The sequence below is a fragment of the Hemitrygon akajei genome, chromosome 1, assembly GCF_048418815.1.
Source record: "Hemitrygon akajei chromosome 1, sHemAka1.3, whole genome shotgun sequence".
NCBI classification, from domain to species: Eukaryota; Metazoa; Chordata; class Chondrichthyes; order Myliobatiformes; family Dasyatidae; genus Hemitrygon; species Hemitrygon akajei.
In genome coordinates this window covers 221,638,659-221,658,344 of record NC_133124.1, presented here as the reverse complement: position 1 = coordinate 221,658,344, position 19,686 = coordinate 221,638,659, and the positions used below count along the sequence as shown (strand labels likewise).

Here is a 19,686-nt window from a genome sequence, read left to right as displayed (position 1 = left end):
GTACAAGGGGAATGTCAGAGGTAAGTTTTTCCACACAGACTGGTGGGTGCATGGAATGCACTGCTAGCAATGCTGGTGGAAGCGGATACAATTGGGTCTTTTAAGAGAGTCTTAGGTACATGGACCTTAGAGAAATAGAGGGCTATGTGGTAGGGTAATTCTAGGCAGCTTCTAGAGTAGGTTACAGTGTCGGTGTGGCATTGTGGGCCGAAGGGCCTGTAATTGCTGTAGATTTCTATGTTCTGTGAAACTGAGACCACTCAGCCGGAGATTAGGTGTGGGAATCTCGGCCCAGAGTATGTTAGAGGCAGAAATCCTCAGAGTCTCGTGAGAAGAGAAGTGGGCGTTCCTTGCCCCAACGTGGACCATGGTGATTGTTCACCTCACCCCACTTTCCTGAGCTAATTCCACATCCTTTAAAATTCTGCCAACCCCTGCCTTGAACAGCCCCTGATTGCCCAAGTGGGCTGGGGGGGCGGGGGGGGGGGGTTCAGAGAATTCCAGTGACTTACTGCCCTCTGGGTGAAGAAATCTTCTCACCTGTTGTGGACCAGCCAGCAAGTTATCTCATCTGCCAAGCTCTTCAAGAATCTTGTATGGTTCAGTAAGATCACCGCTGCTTCTTCTAAACTGAATGGAGTGTAGGTAGCCAGGTGTCTCTGGTTCCTCCAGATAAGGTAAACTCCCATCCCAAGTACAAAGTTGAGGATAGTTCACTGAATTCTTGTTACCATGATTTGTACACTAGTTCAAGTGCACTCTCACTAAAACGCTATGATGGAATGGTTCTGCAGACTCGAGACGAATACCCTAATTGTGCTCCTGTGTCTTCTGGTCTCCGTAAGGTACCTGAATAACTTGCCATGCAGGGACCTGGACCGTTATCTGGGAATGTTTAATTTCGAAGCCAGTTGCAGCCAAAGTAGACACAATGTGCCAGCTGGTCTCTAACTGCAAAGCCTATTGATAGGGGACAATTGAGGGAGGGAGTGTGAACTCTGTGTATCTGCTCTAGATGAAATGAATTTTCAGATGTTTGATTAGTGTATAAATCTGTCCATGGCTGTGGTTTAGTGTTCTATTATCTGCTGGCTTTTGTGCAACGCCACCCATCACATCAGTCCTCCCAATTCCCTCCTCCTGACAAATGCCTTGTACCTATGCAGGGCTGTGCGGGCAGCACGGTAACTCTCAAGCTCGGCCTGTTACAGAGTTCGTTTCCGGTGCCAATCTGTAAGAAGTTTGTTTGGTCTCCCCATGAATGCATGGGTTTCCTCTGGGTGCTCCAGTTTCCTTACGCAGTTCAAGGAGGCACCAGTGGGTAGGTTAATTGGCTATTGTAAATTGTTCTGTGACTAGAATTGTGTAAATAAGTGGGTTGCAGATGGTGTGGTTCACTGGGCCAGAAGGGCCTGTTCCACGCTGCATCTCTACAATTTGTGAGGGAGGGGTTGGATTGACCTTTGAAAGGGCCTGTACTGTTTTGAAATCTCCAACCCCATGTACCAACCTCCTCCAGCTCCATTTCTCCTGACCTCTTTCCTGCTTCCTCTGTGAAGCCCTTTTGAGTCAAATTCAGCACCAAAGGGCTTAGAAATTTAATTTTAAAAGCTTCATCTGTCTTTCTTCCTAATACAGTGGCATCTTATTCTGTTACAGACCAAACTCAGCATTGGTACGTCGAGTATGATCGCAGCCAAGCAGCGGAAGCCTCCCACCAGTTATGAGAAGCAGAAAGAGCAGTGCGTGAAATACTTCGATCAGTGGACAGAAACCGATCAGGTGGAATTTGTCGAGAACCTGATATCCCGAATGTGTCACTACCAACACGGTCACATCAACTCCTACCTTAAACCAATGTTGCAGAGGGACTTCATTACAGTCTTACCAGGTGCGTGGGCAGGGATGGGCTGGCTGGACAATGTGATAAACTTTGGTTCCTCTCCCCTCTCTTTGTTCACATGGCTCTGTTGTTCAGGCTGTTTGCCTCCCATTTTTCTGAATTTCCTGCCATGGGGAGTAGTTTTCCTTACCCACATTACAGCCCAGTTTGTTCTGAAATCCTTCACGAATGTACCTTTTACCACCTCTGCTGAGAAAACAGTCCTAATTTTGTTTAGATTGACACACTGCAGGAACCTCAGCCCTGCGACTGTTCCAGAGCAGTACAGCACGAATGCAGGCACTTTGGCCGACCAGTCCATACCAACCATGATGTCCACCCAGTTGGTTCAAATTCCAGAGGAGGCCCACAGGTAGTCTGTCCTGAGGTGGAGACCTGTGTATCTGTGGGGTGGGTGGATGGTTTGGAGGGTGAGAGGGGCATATTTTGCTGCTGTTGCTTGTGTTGTTCTGCTGAACATCATGGGCATGCTGTGTTGGCACTGGAATGTGTGGTGACTCTTGCGGGCTGCCCCCAGCACACCTTTGGGTTGCATTGGTTGTTAACACAAACGACGCATTTCACTGTGTTTTGATGTACATGTGATAAATAAATCTGAATTTCCTACATTCAGTCTATATCCCTCTCAGCCCTGTCCTCCCTGTACCTATTCAAATGCTTGTTAAATTATACTACTGTACCTGCCTCAATCACTTCCTCTTGCAGCTCGTTCTATAGACTCACCTTATTCTATGCGAAAAGTTGTCTTCAGGTCCTTTTTAAATCTTTCCCCTCTCTCCGAAATATATGTACCCTAGTTTTGCACTCCACTGCACTGGGGAAAAGTCCGATACCGTCACTTTATCGTTGTCTGCCATCATTTTAAACATTTCTATAAAGTCTTCCTCACCGATTTGGGTGGAAGAGAGGAGGAGAGTGGCCGGGTGCTGGAATAGCGGTTGTCTCGCAAAAGAAAGAAATGTTAATGCATATGAGACACCAAATAGATTGCGCTGTCTAGCTATGGGTAGCAGCAATAACTAAGCTACTGTCAGCATTGAGGTTTAGATTAGTTTCCATGTAGTATTTGTACATACATCCCTTCGTACCAGCTTGCAGAAAGGAATTAAAGATGGCTTACGGCACAGATTTACCAGCGCCTTTCACGGAACATGATCTGCCATTGCAGGTCTCTTGAACCACGTAACACAACACTCTTGGGACTGCTTCAGGGCCAAGAATTGCCTGATGATGCTGAAACTAGATTGCATGAAAAGAGTAAAGATCGTCCAATAAGAGAGGGTAGACACGCAGTGAGAACTGAAGGCTCAGAATTATGGTGCCGGAGAATGGCAACTTTTTGTGTGCAGCTCCCAAAAGAATCATTAAATATTCCAGTTCAGAATGACTACAACTGAATCTCACAGTCACAGACACTGCAGTGAGCAACAGTGTTGTTTATTAATACTATCGATCTTTGGTATCGCCAACGCTGGACTGCAGTCTACCCGGGGAGCAAGTGCAGCAGCTGGAAGCTTAGAGAACATCTCTATTGTCTCAGGAAACATGGCTGCTGGGCAGAACTGCAAGTAAAACTGAAATGCAGTTCTCTACTAGGGCACCCTTCTCTACTATCCTTCTGGCTAATATACATTCTCAGGAAAATAAAAAGTCAAGACCCTTTAGGTCTCAGAGCTATCAGGGACTGCTGTGTACTTTGCTTCACAGGGACATAGCACATCCCCAGCACTTTGAACACTGCACTTCAACCTTCCACTGAATAGACTGGGGCTTCCCACCCTGGAGTCCACAGACCCCTTGGTTATGGTAGGGGTCCATGGCATAAAGAAACGGGAGCCCCTGGCATAGACAGAACAGCAGTATCAGGTAAAGGCAGAGGTGGTGGCATTCACTTCATCTGTCAGTCAAGTGTTTTTTTTTCAAAAGTCACTAGACTCTGCAGTTGTTCCAGAGGACTGAAAAAATGCAAATGTCACTCCACTCTTTAAGAAGGGAGGCGGGCAGAAGAAAGGAAATCATAGGCCAGTTATCTTGACTTCAGTGGTTGAGAAGATGATGGAGTCCATTATTAAGGATGAGGCTTTCGGTTACTTGGAGGCACATGACAAAATCATCCAAAGTCAGCATGGTTTCCTTCAGGGGAAATCTTGTCTGACAGATCTGTTGGAAATAACATGCAGGATAGACAAAGGAAGTATTGTTTAATTGGATTTTCAGAAGGCTCTTGACAAGGTGCTATACAAGAGGCTGCTTAACTAGAGCCCGTGGTATTACAGGACAGATACTAGAATGAATAGAAGAATTGCTTGCTGTCAGGGGGCAAAGAGTGTGAATAAAGGGGGCCTATTCTGGTCGGATACCGATGGCTACTGGTGTTCCATATGGGTTGGTATTGGGACCGCTTTGTTTCATATTATATGTCAACGATTTGGATGACGGAATTGATGGCTTTGTAGGCAAGTTTCTACAGATGTGCTGTGGAGACCATTCTGAGTAGCTGCATCACCGTCTAACATGGAGGCTCCAATGTGCAGGATCAGAAAAAACTGCAGACAGTTATAGACTCCACCAGCTCCGTAAGAACATAAGAAATAGGAGCAGGAGTCGGCCATCTGGCCTGTCAAACCTGCTCCTCCATTCAATAAGATCATGGCTGATCTGGCCATGGACTCATCTCCACCTACCTGCCTTTTCCCTATAACCCTTAATTCCCCTACTATGCAAAAATCAATCCAACCTTAAATATATTTCCTGAGGTAGCCTCCACTGCTTCATGGGCACTAGCCTCCCCATCATCGAGGTGGTGACTCAAGGTGACGTCCATCATGAAGTGTACTGATCACCCAGAAATGCCCTCTTCTCTTTACTACCATCAGAGAGGAGTTACAGGAACCTGAAGGCACACACTTAACACTTTAGGAATAACTTCTCCTGAACTGCCTATGGAACCATGCACACTACTTCACTATCTATCTATTTTATGCCTTTATTGTAATTTGTAGTAATATTTTTATATGTTGCACCAGACTGCTCCCACAGAACAACAAATTTCATGACATATCAGTAATAGTAAAATCTGATTCCAAATACTTGGAATACTTAGTAAGTAAGGCAACATCTGTAAAGAGAAGACCAGTTCACATTTCAAGTCACTGACCACATTGCAGTAAAAAGGCATTTCCAGCGTTTTCTGATTTTAATTTGTATTTAGGTCAAACATTCTCACAGATCTCTTGAAGCTGTTGGGTGTGTGACTTACCACTGCGTGTTTGGACATCGAACTGGGAAGGTTTGGTTCTGAGCCGAGTTCTTGAAGAGAGTATGGCATATGTCAGTGGGGAAAATGGTAAACTTAAAGGGGAGAAATCAACATAAAAACATCAAGATGGTCATTGTTTTTTTAAAAAACTGAGTAAACAGTAGCATTTTTTTAAAAATCTTTTATTTCTCTTGTGTCTTTTAAATCCCTTCTGGGAGTTTGGACCAGGGAGGAGGTACAAAGCCGTGTGAGCATAAACAGATAATTGTTCTAGAAATAGTCATTCCGATAAACATTGGGATGTTATAACCTTCTGCTGTCACCCAGTTCCTCACTGTTTAACCCACTTGAACTCTGGTTTCCGAGATTTTAAAAATTGACCCTTGACGAATTATAAACCATAATCGTCTCAAAAAAAAAAAGATTTGCTTGATTTGGCACATGTACATCAAATGAGTCGTCTGCATCAAATCTAATTAGCGCAGAGGTGCTGGGACAACCTACAAGTGTCGCCATGCTTCCGGTGCCAACATAACATGCCCGCAACTCTCAAAAGCTAACCCTACTGCGGGAGGAAAGTGGAACACCCAGAGGAAACCCGTTCAGTCACATTGAGAGCGTACAAACTCCTGACAGGCAGTGGCGGCAATTGAAACCCAATCGGTGAACGCTGACGTTGTAATAGTGTTATGCTAGCCACTACACTACTGCATCACCCCATAGAGTTCTCCACTCTGGAAAAGCTAGTTTTCCCACAAATCCTTGAGACTCTTTCCATGCCAACTCTGACCTCTTTATTACACAATCCTCAGACCAGCGTTTCTATATGGGACTTTATTGTATAATTTTGTAAACCTGAAGTCAAGCATATCTGGTTAAGATTCCTTCCGTCAGTAACTGTATGGTTGGTGTCTCTAGCCCGTGGCCTGGATCACATTGCAGAGAACATCCTCTCGTTCCTGGACGCCCGTTCACTGTGCGCCGCAGAGCTCGTGTGTAAGGAATGGTACCGAGTCATCTCTGATGGAATGCTCTGGAAGAAATTAATGGAGAGGATGGTGCGCACAGACACCCTCTGGAAGGGGCTTTCAGAGCGAAGGGGATGGTAAGGATGGCTTAATATGTGACAAGATGTAGATAGCTGTATGTAGTGGAGGTAGAGGGGGATTCTCATTAAACTCTACCAGATACCGAAAAGCTCGGATGGAGAGGATGTTTCCATTGGTAAGAGAGACTGTCTCTCAGGCTGTGGCCTCACAATAAAGGGACATCCCTTTAGAACTGAGCTGAGGAGGAATTTTGTTGGCCAGAGGGTGATGGATCTGTGGAATCTGTTGCCACAGATGGTTGTGGGGGGGTCAAGTCACTCGGTGTATTTAAGGCAGAGATCGATAGGTTCTTGTTTGGTAATGGGGTTAAGGATTACAGGAGAAGGTTGGAGAATGGGGTTGAAAAAGAGAATCAGCCATGATTGTATGGCAGAGCAGATTCAATAGGCCAAATTACCTTATTCTTATGTCGCAATGCCTTGCTTGCAGATGAAGGCTCTGTCACAGTTCCACCACCAGAGCGTGGTCCTGACCTGTCTAGGGCACATGGTCAATATTGCAGGTTACGTTCTCCCCTCGCACTAAGCAATGAACCTGAGGTGGAGCAGACCATGTGGCTGGGTCAGATACCACACGTCAGTGTAGTGCCATCTCATTCACTGGAATACTCCGCTGGTGCTCCATCACACACATACATTCACTGGAATATCCCACTGACGCTCTGTCACATTCACTGGATTACCCAACTGGCACTCTGTCACGGTCACATTCACTGGAATACCCCACTGGCATTCTTTACCATTGTCCTATTCACTGGAATGCCCCACTGGCACTCCGTCACACTCACTGGAATACCCCACTGATGCTCTGTCACTCACTGGAATACCCCACTGTCACTCCATCACAGTCACATTCACTAGATTACCCCACTGGCACTCTGTACCACAGACACATTCACTAGAATACCCTACTGTCACTCCGTCACATAGTCACATTCAATAGACAATAGGTGCAGAAGTAGACCATTCGGCCCTTCGAGCCTGCACCGCCATTTTGAGATCATGGCTGATCAATTACTATCAATACCCAGTTCCTGCCTTGTCCCCATATCCCTTGATTCCCCTATCCATAAGATACCTATCTAGCTCCTTCTTGAAAGCATCCAGAGAATTGGCCTCCACTACCTCCCGAGGCAGTGCATTCCAGACCCCCACAACTCTCTGGGAGAAGAAGTTTTTCCTTAACTCTGTCCTAAATGACCTACCCCTTATTCTCAAACCATGCCCTCTGGTACTGGACTCCCCCAGCATCTGAAACATATTTCCTGCCTCTATATTGTCCAATCCCTTAATAATCTTATATGTTTCAATCAGATCCCCTCTCAATCTCCTTAATTCCAGTGTGTACAAGCCCAGTCTCTCTAACCTCTGTGCGTAAGACAGTCCAGACATCCCAGGAATTAACCTCGTGAATCTACGCTGCACTTCCTCTACAGCCAGGATGTCCTTCCTTAACCCTGGAGACCAAAACTGTACACAGTACTCCAGGTGTGGTCTCACCAGGACCCTGTACTGGATTTCCTTGCTCTTGTACTCAATTCCCTTTGTAATAAAGGCCAACATTCCATTAGCCTTCTTCACTGCCTGCTGCACTTGCTCATTCACCTTCAGTGACTGATGAACAAGTACTCCGAGATCCCTTTGTATTTCTTCCTTACCCAACTCTACACCGTTCAGATAATAATCTGCCTTCCTGTTCTTACTCCCAAAGTGGATAACCTCACACTTATTCACATTAAATGCCATCTGCCAAGTATCTGCCCACTCACCCAGCCTATCCAAGTCACCCTGAATTCTCCTAACATCCTCATCACATGTCACACTGCCACCCAGCTTAGTATCATCAGCAAATTTGCTGATGTTATTTTCTATGCCTTCATCCAAATCGTTAATGTAAATGGTAAACAGCTGTGGTCCCAATACCGAGCCCTGTGGCACCCCACTAGTCACCACCTGCCATTCCGAGAAACACCCATTCACCGCTACCCTTTGCTTTCTATCTGCCAACCAGTTTTCTATCCATGTCAATGCCTTCCCCCCCGATGCCCTGAGCTTTGATTTTACCCACCAATCTTCTATGTGGGACCTTATCAAATGCTTTCTGAAAATCGAGGTACACTACATCCACTGGATGTCCCCCGTCTAACTTCCTGGTTACATCCTCGAAAAACTCCAACAGATTAGTCAAGCATGATTTACCCTTGGTAAATCCATGCTGGCTCGGCCCAATCCTATCACTGCTATCTAGATATGGCACTATTTCATCCTTAATAATGGACTCTAGCATCTTTCCCACCACCGATGTCAGGCTGACAGGTCGATAGTTCTCTGTTTTCTCCCTCCCTCCTTTCTTAAAAAGTGGGATAACATTAGCCATTCTCCAATCCTCAGGAACTGATCCTGAATCTAAGGAACATTGGAAAATGATTACCAATGCATCGGCAATTTCCAGGGCCACCTCCTTTAGTACCCTAGGGTGCAGACCATCTGGACCTGGGGATTTGTCAGCCTTCAGTCCCATCAGTCTTCTCATCACCGTTTCCTTCCGAATGTCAATCTGTTTCATTTCCTCTGTTACCCTATGTCCTTGGCCCATCCATACATCTGGGAGATTGCTTGTGTCTTCCTTAGTGAAAACAGATCTAAAGTACTCATTAAATTCTTCTGCCATTTCTCTGTTTCCCATAACAATTTCACCCAATTCATTCTTCAAGGGCCCAACATTGTTCTTAACTATCTTCTTTCTCTTCACATACCTAAAAAAGCTTTCGCTATCTTCCTTTATATTCCTGGCTAGCTTGCATTCGTACCTCATTTTTTCTCCCCGTATTGTCTTTTTAGTTAAGTTCTGTTGTTCCTTAACAACTTCCCAATCATCTGTCCTCCCACTCACCTTAGCTCTGTCATATTTCCTTTTTTTTAATGCTATGCAATCTCTGACTTCCTTTGTCAACCACTGTGGCCCCTTTCCCTGCTCTGAATTTGGGAAAGACGTAGGCCTGGTATTTTTGTAGCCAGCAGCACTGTCCACACGAGTATTATACGAATTTGTTTCTGATTTGTGGGTCGCGTTGCCTATTGGTGCAGCACACAGTAGGTTCCCATTAGCTAACAAGATAAAAATTGTAAGCAATGGTTTTTAACGGGGTGAACAGCTCTCAGTCCCAACACAGATTGGGCCTTTTCACCCAATTTGCCCATTTTAATTCACTGCCTCAAGTGGCTGAAGAAAATATTTTATTTTTAAATTTTAGGTTTTTCACCACATTAACGCACCCTTCCAGTGCAACGAGCCTGCCCCACCCAATTACAGACATGTGGCCAATTAACCTACTTTGGACTGTGGGAGGAAACCGGAGCACCCAGAGGAAACATGTGGCCACAGGGAGGACATACAAACTCCTCAGACAGTGGTGGGAATTGAACCCGGGTTGCTGACACTGTAATAGCATTATGCTATCGTGCCAATTGTTGGAGATTTATACCCCATTTCCATGTCTCCACTCGTTTCTGATGCCAAGAGTTAAACAGCCTTTCCTGTATTTGAACATAGTGGTACATAACTGGTGCAAGAATTTAAACTAGTTAATTCAAGGTTTGCATTCATTTCAAGAGGACAGAAATATAAAAGCAATAATGTGATGCCAAGGCTATATAAGTCATTGGTCAGACCCCATTTTGAAGTATTTTGGGCCTCTTATCGAAGAAAGGATATGCCATCATTGGAGTGGGTCCATAGGCAATTCATGACATCAATCCTGGAATGAAAGTGCTAACATAGGAGCATTTGATGGCTCTGGGCCTGTACTGGCTTAGTAAAGAAGAATGGTGGTGGGGGTGTGGGGAATCTCCTTGAAAGCTATCAAATATTGAAAGGCCTAGACAGAGTGGATGTGGAGAGGATATTTCTTATAGTGGGGGAGTCTGGAACTGGAGGACACAGTCTCAGAGTAGAAGGACGGCCCTCTAGAACAGAGATGAGCAGGACTTTCTTTAGCCAGATGGTGGTGAATCTGTGAAATCCATTGACACATACAACTGGAGGCCAGGTGATTGTGTATATTTAAAGCGGAGGTTGATTGGTTCTTGATTAGTCAGGGTGACAAAGGTTACAGGGAGAAGGCAGGAGAATGGGGATGGAATGGTGGAGCAGACTCAATGGGCTGAATGGCCAAATTCTGTTGTCGTGTCTTCGGCTCCTTGCGCCTGTTTTGGGCCCATCACATCACTTGTATTAATGTGGAGGTTTGACTGGAAGAGAGAGAAGTATGCCTGCCTTGTAACGTAAACTCGGCTCCCAGTGAAAAGTCTCCGGTGATGCCGTAGATTCCGTTTGAGGGTAACTGACATTGGGAATAAACCTTCCTGTGTAAGGGCCAGCAGCACCCTCACTGAAGTGGGGTTGTGGCGTGATTTCCCCAATGCTAAAGGACTTTTTTATTTACAGGATCCAGTACTTGTTCAAAAACAAGCCCTCCGATGGCATTTTGCCTCCAGATTCCTTCTACAGATCTCTGTACCCACAAATTATACAAGATATAGAGGTAAGCATCATCTCCAGACACTCTGATTGCTGGTGGGGTTAAGTTAGTGTGTGAAATAGTAATACATTTCATGTTGGGAAAGCAAGATTACTCCCACACAAAATGCTGTGGAATTCAGCAGCACAGGAGCATCTATGGATTGTCTGACATTTTGTGTGTGTTACTGTAGATTTCTAGCATCTGTGGACTCCAGTGTTTAAAATCACCCTCAGTTTGTTCACAGTGAACTCCATAAATGTCACCAAGACAATATCCAAATTATGTTTGCAATGAATATTGGGCCAGAACTCCAGCAGAACCCACTCTGAAATGATCGCAGGAATGTTTCATATGCAGCTGACCAAGAGTCTCATTTAACATCTCACCTGAACGACAGCACATCCAGTGGTTCATTCATTGTGTGCTGTGTTGTATAATGTCATGATGTGCCGTGTCATATGATGCGGCCGATCATGGTCTAATGACCATGATTGTTCTTGGCAAATTTTTCTACAGAAGCGGTTTGCCATTGCCTTCTTCTGGGTAGTGTCAGGTGACCCCAGCCATTATCAATACTCTTCAGAGATTGTCTGCCTGGCGTCAGTGGTCATATAACCAGGACTTGTGATCTGCACCAGCTGCTCATACGACCATCCACCACCTGCTCCCATGGCTTCACATGTCCCTGATCGGGGTTGTGGGGGGCGTTAAGCAGGTGCTACTTCTTGCCCAAGGGTGACCAGTGGCCTAGCAGGGGGAAGAAGTGCCTTACACCTCCTTTGGTAAAGATGTATCTGCACCCCACCACCAACGGTGGTACAACACTCATTTCTGCACCGTGATTGAGCTTGGACTATGTCGCTAAGTCTCTGGAGCCGGACTTGAACCCAGACCATTCTGACTCTTCAGAGCTGAGATGTGGCAAACACTGTGATCATTCTGTTCAGTACAGTTGCCTCTTGTGCACAGTACCACCACGTCCTTTGTCTCCCAGAGTTATGTCTTCAGAAGGAGTTGGCAGGCAGATAGCTACAAGTTAGTGAGGCAGACTTCCTTGCATTAATTTATTGTAAGTGTTTCAGTAGATACTTCTGTGGTGAGCGAAGTAATCCAGTTGCTGACAGTGTGAATTAAAGTCAGGAAATGCAGGTCAGACAAGTCTGAAGAGAGAAGATATTATATTTCAGCTTGTTAACCTTTCATTGAAACTGGAGCAGCAAATTTTCAGGAAGTTTCAAGGTGAGGAATGTAGTGGTGGAGGAAGTGTTCGTGGGAACTCTGCACTGGAAGCTAAAGTTCAAAGTGAATTTATTATCAAAGTATATGTCACCATATACAAGGAGATTTATTTTCTTGCAGGCATTCAAAGTAGGACAAAGAAATACAGTAAAATCAGTGAAAAACCTCACACAAATACTAACAATGAATATTGTAATTTCCTTCAGGATCAATAAAGTAGCTAGCTATCTATATATGTGCAAAAGAAGACAAACTGCAAATACAAAAACCAGTAAGTAAACAGGATGCAGATAAATGGGTGACTGTCAAGAGAAGGAAGGAGAACATCAGGTAGTGGAGGGCACCCCTGTGGCTGTCCCCCTCAACAATAGCTACTCCATTTTGAGTACTATTGGGAGGGGGAGGGACTTACCTGGGGGAAGCAACAGAGGCCGTGCCTCGGGCACTGAGTCTGACTCTGTGGCTCAGAAGGGTAGGGAACTGAAGAAGATGGCAGCAGTAATAGGGGACTCTATAGTCCGGGGGACAGATAGGTGATACTGTGGGTGCAATAAAGAAACGTGGATGATAGTTGCCTCCCAGGTGCCAGGGTCCACGATGTTTCCTAACGTATCCACAATATCCTGAAAAGGGAGGGTGAGCAGCCAGAAGTCATGGTACATGTTGGTACCAAAAACATAGGTAGAAAAGGGGAGGAGGTCCTGAAAATAGAATTCAAGAAGTTAGGAAGGAAGCTGAGAAGCAGAACCTCAAGGGTAGTAATCTCAGGATAGCTGCCTGTGCCAGGCAGCAGTGAGCATAGGAATAGAGTGAGCTGACAGATAAATACGTGGCTGAAGAATTGGAGCAGGGGTCAGGGATTCAGATTTCTGGATCATTGGGACCTTTCCTGGGGCAGGTGTGACCTTTACAAAAGGGATGGGTTGCACTTGAATCTGGGGGGGGGGGGGCAATATCCTTGCAGGCAGATTTACTACAGTTATTGGGAGTGGTGTGAACTAATATGACAGGGGGATGGGAACCAATATGATCGAGCTGAGGATCAGCCAGCAGGTTTACAAGTAGGTGACGGGTGTGATATGAAGGTAAAGAAGAACAAGCCAATGACTGGGTACAAATGCACAGTGCACAGAGTTAAATTGTACCACAGAGGCAAAATTCAAAAGGGGGAAGAATGCAGGACTGAAGGTGCTGTATTTAAATATGTGTAGCATTCAGAATAAGGTGGACAAGCTTGTGGTGCAATTAGAGACTGGTCGGTATGATGATGTGGCCGCCACTGTGTTGTGGCTGAAAGAAGGTCATAGTTGGGAGCTTAATATCAAAGGATATACTTTGTATTTAATGGACAGGCAGGAAGGCATATACAGTGGTATGGCTCTGTTGGTAAGAGATGGAATTTTATCTTTAGAAAGAGGTGACATAGCATCAGAGAATGTTGAATCTTAGTGGGTAGAGTTAAGAAACTGCAAGGGTAAAAAAAACATTATGGGAATCACATATAAGCCTCCAAATAGTAGCCAAGTTGAGATTGCAAAGGGAGCTGGAAAGGGCATGTAATAAGGATAATGTCACAATAGTAATGGGGGACTGCAATATGGGATGATCAGGTTGGTGTCTGATCGCAAGAGAGGGAATTTGTTGAATGCCTATGAGAAGGCTTTTTAGACCAGCTTGTGTTTGAGCCTACTTGGAGAAAGGCTATCTTAGATTGGGTGTTGTGTAATAATCCAGATTTTATTAGGGACCTTATGATTGAATTCATACTGCAGTTTGAGAGGGAGAAGCTTAAGTCACACGTATCGGTATTGCAATGGAATAAAAGGAATTACAGTGGCATGAGAGAGGAGCTTGCCCAGGTGAATTGGAGGGGGATACTGGTGGGGAAGACAACAGAGTAGAGGTAGAACCATAGAACACTACAGCACAGAAAACAGGCTATTCAGCTCTTCTAGTCTGTGCAGAAACTTTATTCCGCTAGTCCCATTGACCTGCACCCAGTCCATAACCCTTCAGACCTCTCCCATCTATGTATCTATCCAATTTATTCTTAAAACTTAAGAGTGAGCCTGCATCTACCACTTCAGATGGCAGCTCATTCCACACTCCCTCCACTTTCTGTGAAGTTCCCCCTAATGTTCCCCTGAAACCTTTCCCCTTTCACCCTAAAGCCATGTCCTGTCGTATTTATCTCTCCTAATCTAAATGGAAAGGGCCTACTCGCATTTACTCTGTCTATACCCCTCATAATTTTGTAAACCTCTATCAGATCCCCCCTCATACTTCTACGCTGCAAGGAATAAAGTCCTAACCTGTTCACTCTTTCCCTGTAACTCAATTCCTGAAGACCCGGCAACATCCTAATAAATCTTCTCTGCACTCTTTCAATCTTAGTGATATCCTTCCTATAGTTAGGTGACCAGAACTGCGCACAAAACTCCAAATTTGTCCTCACCAATGTCTTACACAACCTCACCATAACATCCTGAAGTTTCTGGGAATAGTTCACAAGTCACAGGATCCCATAGAAGAAGTTTTTCTCAAGTGGCAAGGATAGGCATCTGTGGCTGACAGGGGAAGTTAAGGACTGCATAAAAGCCAAGGATAGGGCATATAATGTAGCAATGAGTGGGAAGTTGGATGATTGGGAAATTTTTTAAATCCAACAAAAGGTAACTAAAAAAGACATAAGAAGGGAAAAGATGAAATATGAGGGCAAACTAGCCAATAATATAAAGCAGGACACTTTTTTTGGGTTATATAAAGAGTAAAAGGTAGGTGAGAGTTGATATTCGACCACTGGAAGATAATGCTGGTGAGTTAGTAATGAAGGACAAAGAAATGGCAGATGAACAGCATCAGTCTTCACTGTGGAAGACACTAGCTGTGTGCCAGAGGTCCTTGAGTGTCAGGGAGCAGGAGTGAGTGCCATTGCTACAAATTCAAAGTTCTTAAGGAGGATAAATCACCTAGACCAGATAGACTAGATCCTGTAGTTCTGAAAGAGATGGCAGATGCATTGGGGTTGTGATCTTTCAAGAATCACTTAATTCTGGCATGGTTCCAAGGAAATGGAAAATTGCAAATGTCACTTCACTCTTTAAGAAGGGAGGAAGACAAAAGGAAGGAAATGATAGGCCAGTTAGCCTGACCTCAATGGTTGGGTAAGTGTTGCATTCCATTAAGTACGAGGTTTCGGAGTACTTGGAGACTACTGATAAAATAAGTCAAAATCAGCTTGGTTTCAGTAACCAGAAATCTTGCCTGACAAATCTATTAGTGTTCTTCGAGGAAGTAACAAGCAGGGTGGACAAAGGAGAGGCAGTGGATGTCATTTACTTGGATTTTCAGAAGGCATTTGATAAGGTGCCATTCATGAAGCTGCTTAACAAGATAAAATCCTTTGGCGTTACAGGAAAGATACTAGCATGGATAGAGGAATTGCTGACAGGAGGCAATGAGTGGGAATAAAGAGATCCTTTTCTGGTTGGCTGTCAGTGACTAGCAATGTTCCTCAAGGGTCAGTAGTGGGGCCGCTACTTTTCACATTGTTTGTCAGTGATTTAGATAGTGGAATTGATGGCGTCGTGGCAAAGTTTGCAGAAGATAGGTGGAGGGGTAGTTAGTGCTGAGGAAGCAATGCAATTGCCAAAGGACTTAGACAAATTGGAAGAATGGGCAAAAAAGTGGCAGATGGAATACCGTGTTGGGAAATGTATGATAATGCTTTTGGGTAAAAGGAACAAAAGTGCAGACTATTATCTAAATGGGGAGAAAATTCAAATATCAAAGGTACAAAGGGATTCAGAGCCCTCGTGCAAGACTCCCAGAAGGTTAATTCACAGGTGAGTCTGTGGTAAAGAAGGAAAATGCAATGTTGGCATTCATTTCAAGGGGAATAGAATATAAAAGCAAGGAGATAATGCTGAGGCCTTATAAGACACTGGTCAGGCCACACTTGAAGTATTATCTACGGTTTTGGACCTCATATCTCAGAAAGAATGTGTTGTCATTAAAAAGAGTCCAGAGTAGTTTCACAAGGATGATTCTGGGAATGAAGAGGTTAACACATGAGGAGTGTTTGGCAGCCTTGGGCCTGTACTCACTGGAATTTAGAAGAATGCGGGGAATCTCATTGAAACCTTCTGAATGTTGAAAGGACTAGATAAGATGGATGTGGAGAGGATGTTTCCTATGGTGGGGGTATCCAGAATTAGAGGGCACAACCTCAAAATTGAGGGGCAACCCTTTAGAACAGAGGTAAGGGGGAACTTTTTTTTAGCCAGAGAGTAGTGAGTCTGTGCCACAGGCTGTGGAAAAGGCCCAGACTGTGGGTATGTTTAAAGTGAAAATTGATAGTTTCGTCATTGATCAAGGCATCAAAAGTTATGGCAAGAAGGCTGGTGTATGGGGTTGAGTCGGATCCAGGATCAGCCATGATGGAATGGTGGGGCAGACTTGATGGGCTGAATGGCCTAATTCTTCTCCTATGTCTTATGGTGAATCAATAATAATACGGAGAAAGAGTTGTAGAGTCCTTAAAAGTGAGAGTGTAGTTGTGAAGTCAGTTTAGTGGTGAGGTGAGTGAGGGAAGGTGGAAAGGTTTAGTAAGCAAAATCCATGTGAAGGAAAGGAAAACTGAAATCGTTCTTCTTGAGCAAACTGGGAAACACGATGCAACTGTTTCTGTTTCAGACCATTGAATCCAACTGGAGGTGTGGGCATCATGGTTTACAGCGCATTCACTGTCACAGTGAAACGAGCAAAGGGGTCTATTGTTTACAGTACGATGACCAGAAAATCATCAGTGGCCTACGTGACAACACAATCAAGGTGGGTGTAAGGAATGGGAGAGGCCATTTACGAACTGGCAGGGTGACTCTTTCTCTCAGACAGTCAGTATTAACCCTCATTACTACCACTGAGCTCACTAGGCATGGTTTTTACTGAGTTACCAAGTGTACTGGAGGAACATGCCAGCTCTGTAAATGAGCCTGACCATCTCCACTGTAGACCAGGAATGCCCTTATAAACCAAATTACATTTATTTTGAGAAAAGGATCTTATTTCACATACAGAAATGTAATTAAACTGCCTCCATTTACTGCGGGCCACTGGCTGTCTGCAGGGATATCAAGACGTTGGAGAGAGAGGCTGGGACTGGGCGTGGGGAAAAGTTGATGGGCCACTGATTACTAGTGGATTACTGGTCAGGAATGCAGGATTGGTTACTGGAAGAAACATTAGCAACATGAAATTGGTGGAGGTCAGGAACACGGGACTGGTTACTAGGAGAAGGGTCAACACAGGATCGGTTACTAGGAGAAGGGTAAGTAACATGGGATGGGTAGCTGAGAGAAAGGGCATGATCACCTGATTACTGAGGGTTGTTTTCAGAGTGAGAGATGGAAACGTTAATACTCACAAAAGATTGATGCTCAGTTGTACTAGAAAATGGTGATTTTTTTTCTGTATATCACTCTTCAGATCTGGGACAAAAATACTTTGGAGTGCAGGAATGTTCTGACTGGCCACACAGGCTCAGTGCTCTGCCTGCAGTACGATGACAAAGTTATCATTACAGGATCATCTGACTCCACAGTACGGTACGTGAGTTATTCGGAATTCCTTTGTTGGATTTTGCAAGTGGGAATAGAGGTCCCCATGGATAAACTGTCCTGGGCCGTACAGTCAGTGTCTCCGTGGATAAACCACCCTGAGCTGTACACAGATTGTGATCTGTTCCCTTCCTCCCAGGCTGACGGTATACAGTTTGGTCAGGCACAACAACACCTCTAGTCAGTTATGAGTCCTATCTTAGACCCCACACACTTAACCTGCTGCCACACTGGCTTTAGTATTCTCGAAATAAAAACTGTCCATCCTTGTTCTCATTCTTTCTCTCAACACGTTAGCACAGTGATTGGCGTAATGCTTTACAGTGCCACCAATTGGGGTTCAATTCTCTCTGCTCTCTGTAAGGTGTTTGCACTTTCTCGTTTCCTCTGAAATTCCCCAGACATACGATTTAACATTACATAAAACGATACAGCACATTACAGGCCCTTTGCCCCAGGATTTGTGCCACCTTTTAACCTACTCTAACCCTTCCCTCTTACATAATCTTCCATTTTCCTATCATCCATGTGCTTATCTAAGAGTCTCTTAGATGTCCCTAATATATTTGCCTCTACCACCCTCACTGACAGAGTGTACCACACACCCATCACTCACTGTGCAGATAAAAAACTTGCCTCTGGCATCTCCCCTACACTTTCCTCCAGTCATCTTTAAATGATGCTTCCTTATATTTGCCATTTTCACCCTGGGAAAACGTCTCTGGCTGTCCTTGCGATCTGTGCCTCTTAATATCTTGTGCACGAGATGGTGGGTTACCTGCATGCCATGTTGGTGCTGGAAGCATGACATGAGCTCATCCTCGGACTGTGTTGGTCATTGTCGCAAACAACACATTTGTTTCGATGTACGTGTGACAGATACAGCTAATCTTTAATCTCTGATTGCCCAGTCTCATTTGCCCTTGCTCATTTCACCGGGTAACTACGCTCACTCAAGCTGATCTGTTAATGTTTGATGCTCGCAGGGTGTGGGAAGTGAACACTGGAGAGATGTTGAACACATTGATCCATCACTGTGAGGCTGTACTGCACCTCCGCTTCACCAATGGGATGATGGTCACGTGTTCCAAAGACCGCTCGATAGCCGTGTGGGATATGAGCACGTCCACAGACATTACCCTCCGCCGGGTCCTGGTCGGGCACAGGGCAGCTGTCAACGTGGTTGACTTCGATGATAAATACATCGTGTCTGCGTCTGGGGACAGGACCATCAAGGTAAGATCAGTTCCTGCTCTCCAGTCTTCCTTCTGACACTAACTACACTGTGTCCAAAGCCAACATCAGCAGCTCGCTCTGAATTATACTTGAACTGACGACCTTGCCAGATTTATGCAGGTAGACCAGAGGAGGCAAGGGTGGAAGATTTCCTTCCCAAAGGATGGTGAGGCCATCTTTGGTTGGAGTGGACCGTGGATGTTGCATGTAGGCCAGGGCAGTGTGATATCGAGAGCAAGCTGTTGCCAATGCAGCACACAGCTGATTAATCCAAAGGAACAGCAAAGGCCAATGCAGTTGGCACCAGCAGCTCTGCAGGAATTACCAGTCTGCGTTGAACTCATCATAGGATTACCTTAGGGACTTATCCTTGGGATTTACTCCTGAAGCCTTCTCCATGAATGGTATAGATGCGAGGCAGCAGAGGTCTGAGATCGGAGTTTTCCTTCTCCTGGGTGAGCTACAACAACGGCGTCCTAAAGGATATCAGTGTATCAGATGAGAAGCTACAACAGCTCGCTGGTCCATGGACACTACTTCTAATCCTTTCTTAATTGCTTGAATGTAAATTCCACTGCCCTGGTGGCATTTGAACTATCATATTTTACACTGAGTGGCTACTTTACTAGGTGCCTCTTGTAGGTATGCTCTTCTGCACACAAATGTTGTAACGTGGTTATTTGAGTTAATGTTACCTTCCTGTCAGCTTGAACCAGTCTGCCCATTCTCCTCTGGCTTCTCATTAACAAGGTATTTAAAACTGCTCACCCCGTCCACTGTTGACCCTCAATTGAGGACCT

General features: G+C 44.9%; 1 protein-coding gene across 2 annotated transcripts in view; it reads left to right on the top strand.

The window, feature by feature from the left end:
• Window positions 1-19,686, top strand: part of LOC140736140 (F-box/WD repeat-containing protein 1A) — a 45,031-nt gene that overhangs the window by 13,014 nt on the left and 12,331 nt on the right. For both annotated transcript variants that reach the window (XM_073061967.1, XM_073061958.1), the window contains 6 exons: window positions 1,660-1,891; window positions 6,081-6,267; window positions 10,718-10,814; window positions 16,728-16,865; window positions 17,520-17,638; window positions 18,637-18,886. In XM_073061967.1, coding sequence (XP_072918068.1) covers window positions 1,660-1,891; window positions 6,081-6,267; window positions 10,718-10,814; window positions 16,728-16,865; window positions 17,520-17,638; window positions 18,637-18,886 — 1,023 coding nt within the window. The remainder of the gene's footprint in view (window positions 1-1,659; window positions 1,892-6,080; window positions 6,268-10,717; window positions 10,815-16,727; window positions 16,866-17,519; window positions 17,639-18,636; window positions 18,887-19,686) is intronic.